At 39.5% G+C, this 14190-nt stretch overlaps 1 protein-coding gene across 4 annotated transcripts in view; it reads right to left on the bottom strand.

Annotated features, from left to right (window-relative positions):
* The window catches only part of wnk1a (WNK lysine deficient protein kinase 1a), a 38097-nt gene that overhangs the window by 7484 nt on the left and 16423 nt on the right, over nt 1–14190 (bottom strand). For 3 of the 4 annotated variants that reach the window (XM_067435994.1, XM_067435996.1, XM_067435995.1), the window contains exons 3-14: nt 11429–11601; nt 11103–11323; nt 9544–9701; nt 6584–6672; nt 3952–4171; nt 3459–3741; nt 3156–3286; nt 2982–3050; nt 2743–2862; nt 1645–1724; nt 1412–1556; nt 1156–1272 (exon numbers count right to left, since the gene is read on the bottom strand). In XM_067435994.1, the coding sequence (XP_067292095.1) occupies nt 1156–1272; nt 1412–1556; nt 1645–1724; nt 2743–2862; nt 2982–3050; nt 3156–3286; nt 3459–3741; nt 3952–4171; nt 6584–6672; nt 9544–9701; nt 11103–11323; nt 11429–11601 (1806 nt within the window). The remainder of the gene's footprint in view (nt 1–1155; nt 1273–1411; nt 1557–1644; nt 1725–2742; nt 2863–2981; nt 3051–3155; nt 3287–3458; nt 3742–3951; nt 4172–6583; nt 6673–9543; nt 9702–11102; nt 11324–11428; nt 11602–14190) is intronic. The other variant, XM_067435997.1, reaches the window with a different exon arrangement.

Genomic DNA, 14190 nt, shown 5'->3' with positions numbered 1-14190 from the left:
AACACGTGTCTTGAGACACATGCGCAAGGTTATAACCTTTGCGGAAAAATTTAGAAACACTTGTATGATGCAAAATGTATGTAAACACTGCAGTTACATGTTACATATGTTAAAATAAAAGTCTTGCATCTTAAATACAGCCTAATACATATTAAATCAATAATGAAAATCTTTATTATTTTGAAAAGAGGTCAATTAACCTATACTAAAATGCCAATAGACCTTTTTCACACTTCTGCATTTTAACCAGAAGTTAGTTAAGGATGTGCAAAGACACTTCCTGTTATCGTAGTAGTAGCAGCTAGCGGGACATGCAAAAATGGGTGAGTCAAAAAACAGGAGTTTTTGTTGTGTCCCGGGTTGTTCGTGTTGTACCCAAAAACAACCATATCTGTCTTTTCACTCATTTCCCTCTGATCAAGCAACAAGAAATTTGCAGATTCATGCTGTTAGAAGAGAAGGGCAGAATTTCTCTGTGAGAAAAGGCAGCACTTACGTCTGTAGCAAACACTTTGCCAAGGAGGATTACTCCGGTGGAACAACCATCAGTCGCCTTAAAAGTGGTGTTTTCCCAAGCATTTTTCCTTGGAACAATTTTACAGTACCACTCAAAAGGGAGTATGTATTTTGAAAGGGTGAACAAACGTCAGCTTGTCCCCTCCCAGGCGGATGATAACGGTGCAGCTGCTAAAATGGATCACGATTATGTGACACCCACCCGCAGGTAAGGTTTAAATAACGTCTAAACATTACAGTTGTGTTATAAATATAAAATATACACATCATTTGCAAGTTTTCTTGCCATATTGATGCTTTTTATTGTTAGTCTTTGCAAAACAACATGTTTTAAGTGGTTTAAAATGTGATACATCAGCATCCTCTAATGGTATTTATGGTGTCTGCGAAATTTGTAGCCTTCGTCCAGTTTATTGGTCTTGGTGGAGGAATTTGCGTCCACTATTTTCGCCACATCAGCAAAGGTGACCTTTGGCAGGTTGAAAAGGCTCAGAGAAAACACTCTGCCGGTATACATTTTGCCGAGTATAAGCGCGAAGCGGAAGAACACCTACGCATCAGTGACGTATTTCCATTTTTTGTAAAAAAGGTCTATTAACTATACTAAAAAAAGGGTGAAACTAAGAGAGAGAAAAGTACCATAATTTCAGCAATTTCTACAGGATTATCTCCATCCAAATCAAACTTGAACGTGACCATCTTCCTGTTGTGGGTTTCCAGCTGACATTCAGCGACTCTGTCACCAATATTAGAAATCTACAAAAACAAACAGATCAATAATTCAATTAAATTAATTATTATTACTACATATACTTGTTATTTTTTGTGCTTGTAATCACACATTGTTATAAAAAAAAGAAAAACAATTATAAATATAGATTTGAGCGCAACATACATTCAGCACATTGAGCTTGCCCTTGGTCATCTTTTCGTGGCGTGAGCGGCTGCGTACAGAGCGGCGTTGGGCTCGTTTCATAGATCGACCCTCATGCCTGCCCTCGTTCCCATCGCTCAGACCAGATGCAGCATCAGAGTGGCTACTGAGGGAACCAAAAACATAATTGGTTCAACTTCTCTCTAATGGAAGGTCAATATTAATACACATGAATTATTCAAATCATATTTCACCTTTCTGTGGTGGCCGGAACCAGAGATGTTTGAGGTTGTGTCTGCTCTACTGGCTGCGTTTGGGATACACTCAGTGGTGTCTGTGATAGAGAATCAAACTAGAATTTTAGAATCCATATCACAATCACCCATAACACACAATCGCATGGAGGAGAAGGTCTTCATCTAGACAAAAAGACTTGTTGTAAATTGTTGGTTTGTAGTGACTCAAGCCTAGAAGCTTTTGGGGTACGAGTCTGCATAGACAAAATTTATTGACAGTAAATGGGACACACACCGGTGTTTCAAAAGTTTTGGGTCAATTATATTTTTGAATACTTTTATTCAGCAAGAATGCATCAAATGGATCAAGAGTAAATGACATGTTTCAAATAAATGCTTTTCTTTTGAACTTTTAATTTAAGGAATCCTGAAGCAGTTTAACCGTTTCCAACATTAATAAGAAGAAATATTTATTGATCACCAAATCAGCATATTAGAATGATTTCTGAAGGATTAAATGACATGGTTTTACTGTATTTTTAATCAAATAAATACAGCATTGGTGAGCTTAAGAGACTACTTTTAAAAACATGAAAAAAATTACAGACCCCAGACTTTTGAATGGTGGAGTGCACTAAATTACTGACATTAAAGGAACATTTATTTTTCACAATATTTCCTCAATTCACTAAAAACGATGATTAAAAAAAATTATGTTTTAAATAATTTGATAAAATATTGTGTAAAATAAGTATTATATCAGCCCTCAGCACTGTAGCTATTTTTGATATCAGTACTAAAACCCCACTTTGGCAAACTGCTAATTCACACACCACAGTGTTAGGCACAGCTAGTACCTGACAGGCCTGATATAGAAAATAGAGCTGTTCAGCATTTGGAGGTGGTGAGAAAACAGGAGGGCTGAGTTGACATGCCCATATCTGACAAACATGTAAGAGCAGCCAGCATGCAAGAAAGAGATGGAGAAGTAAAGAACAGTAGTATTAATGCCAATGAGTTGGATGTTGTGCATAAAGCACAGAAAATTCATCAAGCAACATGCAGACCAATGGAAGATGTGGGATCAGCCACCAGAGGGCACTATTCATGCTATACCTGTAAGACTTGAGGGCCTTGCAGTGCCTGAGGAGCGCTGCCATCTTGAGGTGGCTGATGGTACTGCAGGGGGACAGTAGGCTGAACAGCAGGGGGCAGAGGGGCCGCCTGTCCTATCACCTGAGAGGGCAGTTCGTATATACATTAAAAGGGCTTTTATAACTCTGGTTTATGTTTAACAAACAACAGATACATAGAGCAAAATGTTTTTTTCATGTTATAGATCATGTGAAGTGTACCTGAGGTGTGGACGCAGGTCCATACTGGGGGATGGGGACTGAGGTCAAAGTACTGCCTAGCTGCTGCGTCTGATGTGGGGAAGACAACAACAACATTTTTTTTTTTTTTTTTTCAAAGAATACAGTATTTTGTTGAACAACTAGCTCTGTTTGAATAGATAAGAAAATGCTCACCATGCTTTGTGGATGGGTCATTGTGTGCTGTGGCTGCGGATCAGTCTGTATGGTGTTGAAAGATGTGCCTGGCTGGGCAGGGTGAGTCTCGGGGACAGTCACTGAACCTTGAGGGTCCACAAAACCTACAGCTGTGAAACATACATATATTATATTTTTCATAAAAATGTCTGATGAATGTGTTTAAGTAGTTTGTTATATTGTATATTTCTTTTTCTGCTTTGATAATGTATGTAAACGCAATTATTTCAATAAAAGTACTTTAAATTGAAAGTAAACATATGACAGTTTTGCAACACTAACTGGAAGTAGAGGCTCCAGGCTGCTGCAGTTGTTGGTGCTGGTCTGCTTCTGGTTCCTCAGACTCCACGATGACTGAGGCCAGAACGGGACCAGAGGGCTTGGCTGTGGGGTTAGTATCTGGTCCGGGCTGTGATGGATCATTCTCTTGCTCAATCATCTTCTTTTCTTGTTTCTCTCTCACAAGTTTTCTCTGCTCTCTCTTACGGGAGATCAGGGACACTCTGTCCTTAATGGCCTTTGCGATGGTCTTGTGGTCACCCTCACAAACATACCCAGAGTCGACCTGGAGGAAAAAAAGCATAATTAAACTTCAAATGACAACGATAGTTGATATTAACGATAGTAATTTATAAAGGTGACCAGGGGGATTTTATGTACTGAAAGTCTGTGGAATTACTATAAATACTCTAAAGTCCACGAATTAAACATTTTAATATTTACAAAAAAATAAGGTTCAATCTTTAGTTAAGTAACAGAACAGAAATCCAAGTACCATTTCTTGGGCAACATCATCTGGGACATCTTTACTTAGGTCGAAGGAGAACTCAATGGCTTCGTTCTCTTTATATTTCCCTTTAAGTTTCTTTACATCCTCAATGCGCAACAACAACTTTATGGCCACCAACTTTCCATCATCCTCCTCAGCCAGTTCTACACGAACCCCAGTCTCCTCCTGGAAAAACGCATGACTTAGGAGGTCCTTGATGCAATACCTAAAAAAAGGAAAATGGAGATGAATCAAATAAACACAAAATGTAATTTAAAACTTAGGACCTGCACAAATAACATTAATACCATAGTCCACACTGAACAAACCTATGCTATTTTACATGCAAACAAAAACTGTGTTTACACAACTTTATATACAATCACAATTCCACCTGTAGTGGCACCAAAACTCAATCAAAACTTGTTTAATGTTTTTTTCTAAGGCATGTTCATAAAAGCTACTTACAGTGCCTTGCGAAATTATTCGGCCCCCTTGAACTTCGCGACCTTTTGCCACATTTCAGGCTTCAAACATAATCGCAATCATGAAGTTGAACAATTTTTTTTTGGATATTTCAAACTTTTTTAACAAATCAAAAACTGAAAAATTGGCCATGCAAAATTATTCGGCCCCCTTAAGTTAATACTTTGTAGCGCCACCATTTGCTGCGATCACAGCTGTAAGTCGTCTGGGGTATGTCTCTATCAGTTTTGCACATCGAGAGACTAAAATATTTGCCCATTCCTCCTTGAAGAACAGCTCGAGCTCAGTGAGGTTAGATGGAGAGCGTTTGTGAACAGCAGTTTTCAGTTCTTTCCACAGATTCTCGATTGGATTCAGGTCTGGACTTTGACTTGGCCATTCTAACACCTGGATATGTTTATTTTTGAACCATTCCATTGTAGATTTTGCTTTATGTTTTGGATCATTGTCTTGTTGGAAGACAAATCTCCGTCCCAGTCTCAGGTCTTTTGCAGACTCCATCAGGTTTTCTTCCAGAATGGTCCTGTATTTGGCTCCATCCATCTTCCCATCACCTTTAACCATCTTCCCTGTCCCTGAAGAAAAGAAGGCCCAAACCATGATGCTGCCGCCACCATGTTTGACAGTGGGGATGGTGTGTTCAGGGTGATGAGCTGTGTTGCTCTTACGCCAAACATAACGTTTTGCATTGTTGCCAAAAAGTTCAATTTTGGTTTCATCTGACCAGAGCACCTTCTTCCACATGTTTGGTGTGTCTCCCAGGTGGCTTGTGGCAAACTTTAAACTAAACTTTTTATGGATATCTTTAAGAAATGGCTTTCTTCTTGCCACTCTTCCATAAAGGCCAGATTTGTGCAGTATACGACCGATTGTTGTCCTATGGACAGAGTCTCCCACCTCAGCTGTAGATCTCTGCAGTTCATCCAGAGTGATCATGTGCCTCTTGGCTGCATCTCTGATCAGTCTTCTCCTTGTATGAGCTGAAAGTTTAGAGGGACGGTCAGGTCTTGGTAGATTTGGAGTGGTCTGATACTCCTTCCATTTCAATATTATTGCTTGCACGGTGCTCTTTGGGATGTTTAAAGCTTGGGAAATCTTTTTGTATCCAAATCCGGCTTTAATTTTCTCCACAACAGTATCTCGGACCTGCCTGGTGTGTTCCTTGTTCTTCATGATGCTCTCTGCGCTTTAAACGGACCTCTGAGACTATCACAGTGCAGGTGCATTTATACGGAGACTTGATTACACACAGGTGGATTCTATTTATCATCATTAGTCATTTAGGTCAACATTGGATCATTCAGAGATCCTCACTGAACTTCTGGAGAGAGTTTGCTGCACTGAAAGTAAAGGGGCCGAATAATTTTGCAAGGCCAATTTTTCAGTTTTTGATTTGTTATTTTTTTTTGTTGAAATATCAAATAAATTTCATTCAACTTCATGATTGCGTCCTACTTGTTGTTGATTCTTCACAAAAAATTACAGTTTTGTATCTATGTTTGAAGCCTGAAATGTGGCAAAAGGTCGCAAAGTTCAAGGGGGGCGAATACTTTCGCAAGGCACTGTAAATGCCCTAATGTAACTAACGCCTAATCCTGGGTTAATCTAAGACATAATTCATGCCACAAATGAAAATGAGGCTGCAAGAACAGCCTGTTCAATATAATACTAAGGCGTAACCAACAATACACTGAAAAATAAACCTTTCCACAAATTTGCAGTTGTAAACTAGACTTCAAGACAGAGCCAAGAATTGAACTTTTTGCCACACCTGCCAATGGTCGATGACTTAAGAAAATTTACCGGCCATAAATATTTTTATATTTGAAACTATTTTTGTAAAAAAAAAAAAAAAAAAAAAAAAAAAGACAGTTATGACATTAAAATTTTAGATACCAGTAAAATTCACTTTTAGATACAGAACTTTAATAAACTAATAAAATGTATCCTTATTACTCAAAGCTTATGATGATGCAGCAACGGCCTATTAATTGTCGGGAGCATAGTTCACATTCATGTTCACAACATTGCATTGTTAGAATTCATAAAAATTTTACCGACCAACTGGCAGATTCATATAGTCGGCAACGGCAATCTTAACTCGCATTTGGTGCTTGGCAAGTATTAACATACTCTGTGAATGTCAGCCCACCTCTCATCTTTATTCTGACGTATGCAACCCTCAATGATCTCCTTTACTTCAGGTATAGCCACTTTGTCGAAACTGCCAGGCTTCACCCCCTGTAAACACGGCACAGGAAACAATCAAATTACACATATGTAGAGAGAGCTTTAAAGGGGTCATCAATTGAGAAATTAAATTTTTCCTTCATCTTTTAACATGAGGTCATTGTATTATAAAAAATATCCTGTACGTTTTAGAACTCAACTTCCTTTTTAATCCAAAAGCTTTTATTAAAACCAGAAAATCACTAGTTTCGAATTGTCAAATTAGTAAACAATAATTTGACAAAAGACTAGTACAGAATAGAAGAATCTTTAGACTTGGCCAGCGATCCACGAGTCACATAGTAGTAAATACGAGACACGCAAACACAGGATTAATCCTGCAACAAAACTATATTAGATGCCTCTGAGGATTGCAAGTTATTTTAAAGTGCCAAATTGGGGGAAAAACTGTAAGAAACTGTTAATTTTATTCACATACTTCATATTTAAACAAGTTCAACTCAAACTTGCCAACACAGACATATTTCACAAAATGAAGCAATGGGAAAGAAGCCTTGAAAGAAGCCTATGTGTGCCATTTCGACAGAAGGAGTGACGAAGTTACATGCAAAATATGCTAAGCGGTATTACAATACAGCAGTAGTACAAGCTCTGGTGGAGGAAAGCAAATGAAAGGCGCTTCCCGAGGCTGACCGCTCTAGCGAGGCTTTATCTCTGTATTCCCTGGGCATCAGTTCCATATGAAGCCTTGTTATTAATGCTTTTTGTAGTGTGGCTTTGGTCCCGTTTACTAAAATAAACAGTCACGTATATTCTTCTCGATGCTCTTGGTTTATAAAACAATTACTCCGAGTCGCCCTCTGTTGTATCAAAGACCAGCAGAACGGCGAGTGTGTCGAGAACACTTCTCCAAATAGACGAGACTCGTGCAGTCAGCGGATCCGAGGAGCGTCGAGGCTCGCGCTGCGGACACAGACGAAAGTAAACAAGGCTTTCTGCCAAGGGTCTAACTGTCAGCAGGCTGTGCTCCAGACTAACCCACATCACTTGCTATTTTTATTTGACGGGGGAAAAAAACTATTCCGGTTGTTCAAAGCTGCAAACTGATTCAGTGCGTTTTCGTTTTGTCATCTCAATTTGGTAACTAGTGAAAATATTTAGTGTAGGCCTATTTATTTTATTAAAATTATTTTATGTTTTTCTCTGTCAGAAACACTGCAGGTGCGTGAAAATGTGATAATGTGAATCCAGATTCTGTTGTTGAGCTGTTCTGTATGCTCTGCTGTTAGCACAGTAAAATAAAAAAAGTATTTTTAACGGGTCACAGACACTCATCCACTGTATTTTTATTTAATGCTAATTCAATATTATAATATTATGAGTTAACGGTTAATAATCGATTAATAAGCATCGGTTGACGGTTGGGAAAATGAACCGAAATGAGGATCCCTAGTTATGGTTGCGATTCGCTGTTCTTTTCTTCTGCTTCACCATTTATGGGGTTGATGCATTGGATTATTATTGGATACAGAAGAAAGCATGAAGAGAATGCTGCTTTTGTTACTGTTTTGATGTTAAGCCATTTGCTGTAATCCTGAATAAAAGCTTCAGTGAGCTAGACTCACTGACTCAATCAGTAACTACATTACAACAGGTTTCATTCTAATTTAAACAACAATGCCTGTTTACTAGGGCTGTAACGATACACCAAACCCACGATTCGGTTCGTATCACGATTTTTGACCCACGGTACGATACAAACCTCGATATGGGGGGGACAAAACAGTTTTATTCTGTACAGTATTCTGTAGCCTATTTTGCCGTCAATACCATATATCTGTATGGTCAATAGGCTACTGCCGACGTTTTCTTTGCAGTACCAATAGGCAATATATATTTAACATGAAGTATAGGGCCTCCTGTACATCAATACCAACAGAAGCGCCGCGTCAGACACGCTTCTGGTGTGCAAAGAAAGAGAAAACGCCACGCAGCCGCCCCGTGGATGACACGCAACAGAAGCGCCACGCTCACACCACGTTGCCAGCCGGTTGGGGAAGCTTCTTGAAACACTTACGTGTTGTTCTCCACCGGGTAGCTGAAATGTTGCCATACTGCTGACTTAAAAGTTGGACCTGGACAGGAAGGATAATTCTGGGAGTTGGAAGGGGTGTGTCGCGATTCTGCCTCCTCACATCGCGATACAGGTTCGTGGACCTGCGTATTGCGATTTCGATTTCATATCGCATATCGTTACAGCCCTACTGTTTACTTTATCAAAAAGGATGAACTATGAACAGCCTATAAGACCGACAATGTGAAAAACAATGGTACATTAATTAATTTATAATTCTGTTTACAAGAAACACCATGAGTTATCATTTGTTGATTAACTGTGGAAACCAAGTACTTTATGTGCCACAACGTTTATGCCCATATGTAATGTTTCACATTGTTGGCAAATGTTTTAACTATGTAACAAGATTTTTCAACGTCTGCTGAAGTTTTTGAAACAATGTAAAGTAATAGCGAGGCCTTTTAAAGTGATTTTAATGTGTGTGTGTGTGTATATGTATGTATAATATATATATATATATATATATATATATATATATATATATATATATATATATATATACACACATACATATACATACATACACACACACACACACACACTAAAATTTGCATGTTTCACTGCCTGGTACCATTTTGTAACATTGTTTTTGTGAGAAGTCATGACTTCAGCATTTACTGGTAAAGGTAAAAAACCAACTTACCACTGTGAGAAAAAGCAGAAAGAAAACACCCCCACAGAGGGCAAAAAGGATTTTTAAAAAAAGAGACTAAAATAGTGCAGCAAACATTTGGGAGGATGAGTGTGCGGGGGCTCTCTCCTCCGCCAGTGAAGTGTGGACTTACGCTGGTGACTCTGCGATAGATCTGAGCTGCATTCTGACACTCGGAGTACGGGTACTCAGAAGTAGCCATCTCCAGCATACACATCCCAAAGGCATACACATCCACCGACTCGTCATACTTCTCCTCATACATCTCAGGCGCCATGAACTCAGGAGTACCTTAAATTAAAAGAATGGTTCAGAACTCTCTCAGTACCCTATTACACCCTCTCAGTGAAGAGGTGAGAAGAAGATGTTGCTGTTGCTGAAGACCGCTCGGACACAGCCTGCGAGAAAAGAGAGAGGTAGAGGGAAGGAGAGCAAAAAGGGGATAGAAAGTAAAAAATAAAAAAAAAGAGGGGGAAACTGTCCTCAGTTAGACCGCAATGATAAGAAGCCCAAGTTTCTCCGTGTAAGACCTTCAAGGGCAGGAATGCCAAACTGGTGCACAGGACTCACTCAAAGGCCTGGACTGACCACATGACTGTAAACAAGGTAGCCTGAATTCAAGCAAACAATGTATTCATAGTTGTTAGCCCAAACAGGATGCTAAAAGTCCATGGTCAGAGAGCCTTATGCTTTTAAATCACAAGACCAAACCGAAGCACTAGCTATGGAAAACGTAAACCTTTCAAAAACATCCTACCTTTGGGTTAACCTGTGAAGAGAAAAGATTATGCATTTCAAATGTTACACACTCCATAGCTTACTGAAAAGTGAAGTTCTGTGCACCAGGTGAACTAGTAACCAAGTTACCCATTGACAAAGTTCTCACACGGACAAACTTCCCATATTTATTATGGATTCAGACTGATGTGTCACAATACTGGTGGACTTACCAGGCTCATTTCTGCGTACTTACTGTCTGTACTGCAGTACATTAAATAATCCTTAAAGTAGAATAAGGGGAGACCTGAAATTAGAGCCTAAGGCTTCCAAAACAAAACAAAAACACAAAGATCTCAAAGCTAAAAGTATTAGGGAGATGAGCAGAGAGTTTAAGGCTTTGAGCTCCAGACACTGACACACTGAAAGAAAACAAGCATTTCCTTGTGGGGGGAAAAAATGAACAGATTCATTAGCATCATCATCATTAAATCATGGTTGACTGAAGAAACAGACCACAAATTTCCGAACCAGAGCAAACGATCACTCACTGTACCTGCCAGCCCAGGGCTCAGCTCTAGATCTAGTGTTATCCCATGATCAGATCAGGTTTCCCTGCAGACGAGTCACAAAATACCTACAACTGCTTCACACAAACTTACTCTATCTGAGGGTACCTGAAATTGGGGCAATAAGGATAGAAGACCAGACAAAAACTGTTTGAACTAAAGGAGGGTGTCAAGAGACAACTTCCATTAAGCAGGAGCCCTGGTTTGCTGCAGTTCAAGCGGTCGGGGAAACGGTGTGGTCTGCTTTCTCACCACTGTTATTAAAACGCGCTTTGAAAAGAAGCAGAGGAAGAAAAGAAACACGGAGTGAAGGATTTGCTTTTCCCCCAACCACAAATCTGAGTCGGCCAATTCAAATGGATTTCGATTTGGAGGCAGTAACACAGTTGCAAATACTTAGCCGTACCTATGACACTCTTGGCAAAGGAGGTCCTCTTGAGGGTAGCCAAGCCCAAGTCTCCGATCTTGACTGATCCAGTAGGGCCGGTGATGAAGATGTTGTCACACTTGAGGTCCCGGTGGATGATAGGAGGCGACCTGGTATGAAGGAAGTGCAGACCCTTCAGAATCTGCCGGCACCAGCTGCGCAGGACTTTGATCTTCATCTCCTTAAACCGTTTTAGATACCTGCAAGGGCACCAAAAACAAGTAAATCATTGAAGGTGAGCTCGGTTTAAACATGACAAACACTGTTTGAAAAAAAATCTGACAGGAACAAATGAGACCACTTACGTCTTGAGAGTCCCAGATGTCATGAGTTCAGTTACCAGGACAATACACTTCCTCCCTTTCAAGGATGACTCCCAGGAGTCATAGAAGCGTACTATGTTGGGATGCTGAAGACCCTTCAACATTCCAGCTTCCTCTTTAAAACGCTGCCGCTCTGACTTGGACAATTTGCGATCCTGAAAAAGATTTTCATATTTTACAATATTAACTCTCAGCAGAAAGCAGTGATGCAAACACACTTATGGTCAAAAAAGAGAGAGGTAAAAGAATGCATGATGCTAGAATAAAGCAGGTCTGTTCTTTCTTTTGATATATTTGTATGTATTGTCTGTTCTCTAACTAAACTTAATTATTTTATTACTATAAAAAAAAATCTAAACGACAGTGGGGGCAGTGCCACGGTGGGCAAGTGATATAACTAGTGTTGAGTCTGAACACCGGTAACACCGGTGACATTAAATTTGTTGATGTGGTAAACAAAAACGGTTTAATCTATCAACACAAAATACAAGATTTTTTTACCGGCATGGTCCAAAGTTGGTCCCCACCCACAACATTTTTAGGTCTGGCAATTCGGTCTGGCATTGCTCCATAGAGGAGTAATTATCTCCGAACAGAAACTGTTCGGACCAATGAAATCATCAGGGGCGGGCTTTAGACGATGACGGACAGATGATCAACAGTGTAACGTAATCATGCACGTCAAAGGCTTGGATTATATTTACTCGAATCCTAAACGGAGAGCTTGTTTGTATATGCATTCACCTTCCTAATTTCTCTCAAAGATGATGATCATGTTGGGTAAGTACTCTGTGTATCAATAAATTATTTAATTTTTTTACAACACCAACAAAGATCGTTTACCCGCCAACTACTAGCCCTAAACAATGGCTTCTCGTGGGGTTCTCATTGGGAAAAATGGTGTTTGGAGGGTAAAATGTGTGTTATTTTGGAATGGTTGCATGCTAAAATTCGCACTTATGGGTCTATATATCACATAATAGTCACTTCAACCCTTGCACATAGTTACATAACCGCGAAAAAACGCGGACTTGGCAACACAGTGCATTTGAGCTCTGTCTGTTGACATTTGACAATGCGTCGCTTCGTTGCTCTGATTGGTTTGCTCCATTGGGCTGCGATTATGAGGCGTGTTTCAACCGAACCAGGAAAGACATCAATTGGATAGACCTTTGTAGGTCTATCCAATTGATGTCTTTCCTGGTTCGGTTGGAACACGCCTCATAATCACAGCCCAATGGAGCGGTTTCAGACTCATATTCTGACTAGAATTGAGTATGACCACGTCAGGCTAGGACAAATGGTCTAGGCCAGGGGGTTTGGAAAAGTATGTTTTTTAAAAAAAATAAATAAAATGGCGGACAAGAAGTTCAGCTGACTATGGCAAAATTAGTATCTATGTTCTTGCATTTCCCAAATAATCTACCATTTTTATTACAGTCAATAGTTATTAGCATTTTTGGACATTTTATTATAACTTTTGATCACAAGGTGGGGCTCTCTTAACTTTTTGAGTACCTTCAGAGCATGGTGCCAAAGACACATTCAGAGTTTCATAACGACCAATTAATGCTTACAATAAAAGTTACAAAACTTATACAGCAGGGCTCGACAACAAGGACTGCCCGATGGCCCGGGGCCAGCGTGAAAGACACTCGGGCCAGTTGACGGAACTGTCACCTCCCCGCTCTTCACTGAAGTTGATAATTTGTGCATTTTGTAAGCTTTGCCTATTTAAATAGCGCTCATAGACGACAAAGTGTCTCTCAGTTTTGGTTCTCGCACAGCAACACTAGCTTCAACGCACACGTGCCACACGTGTCACGGCACGCAAATATTCAATCAAAATTGTGGAAATGTCGGTCTTGTCGAGTATCATCGTAAACATAGTCAGTTAAGTCTTTTAAATGAACTTAAAGATGAAATATGCCAGTCACCACCAGCGTTTGTGTCATTTTCACAAGTTTTATGCCCCACAGAATTATCAAAACAAAGAATGCAAATATACCAAAAGAAAGAACAGACCTGCTTTATTCTAGCATAATGCTTTCTTTATTAATCAACACTTGATTGTGGTAATGTTTCATGAAAGCAGCTGAGAAAAATCATGTTTTTGTAAAAGACTAACGTTACATCCATATGGATTCAGAATGATGATCATCAACACATCAAAGCTTTAGTCCTAGAGCTCGTCCTGGGATGACATATTCAATAACAGCCGTTTTTTATTTAGTTGCTGTTGATCGGATTATTTTTCATATGCTGCAGCATCTCATTTTATGAGAGAGCGTAGGGGTGTGCGATATTTACAAAAAATGAAATCTCGAAATTTTCTCGATAATGATAATTAGACAATATTTTGCTGGGTGTGCTATTGTGATGGTATCTTGATGCTGGTGATCATATTCTGTGTGGTGGTCAGTTCACAGCAATGACAGAAATCTTTTCCATAAAGTTTAAATTTATTTTTTCCTTTTATGAGCATTTTTACACACACACACACACACACACACACACACACACACACACACACACACACACACACACACACACACACACACACATATATATATATACACACACACACAGTGCTGTGACTTTGTTTTGAGCATTATTCACATTGGCGAAATAGAGTAATGGGCAATATGAGCAATATAATGCCAGATTGTACATTGTTAAAACAACAATTACGATATTATCGCAGACGATATATATCACACACCCCTAGAGAGCGCACTTCTGTT

Source organism: Pseudorasbora parva, chromosome 25, assembly GCF_024679245.1.
Source record: "Pseudorasbora parva isolate DD20220531a chromosome 25, ASM2467924v1, whole genome shotgun sequence".
In the NCBI taxonomy this organism is placed as follows: domain Eukaryota; kingdom Metazoa; phylum Chordata; class Actinopteri; order Cypriniformes; family Gobionidae; genus Pseudorasbora; species Pseudorasbora parva.
The sequence above is the reverse complement of the archived record's forward strand: the minus strand, read 5'-3'. Positions and strand labels throughout refer to the sequence as shown.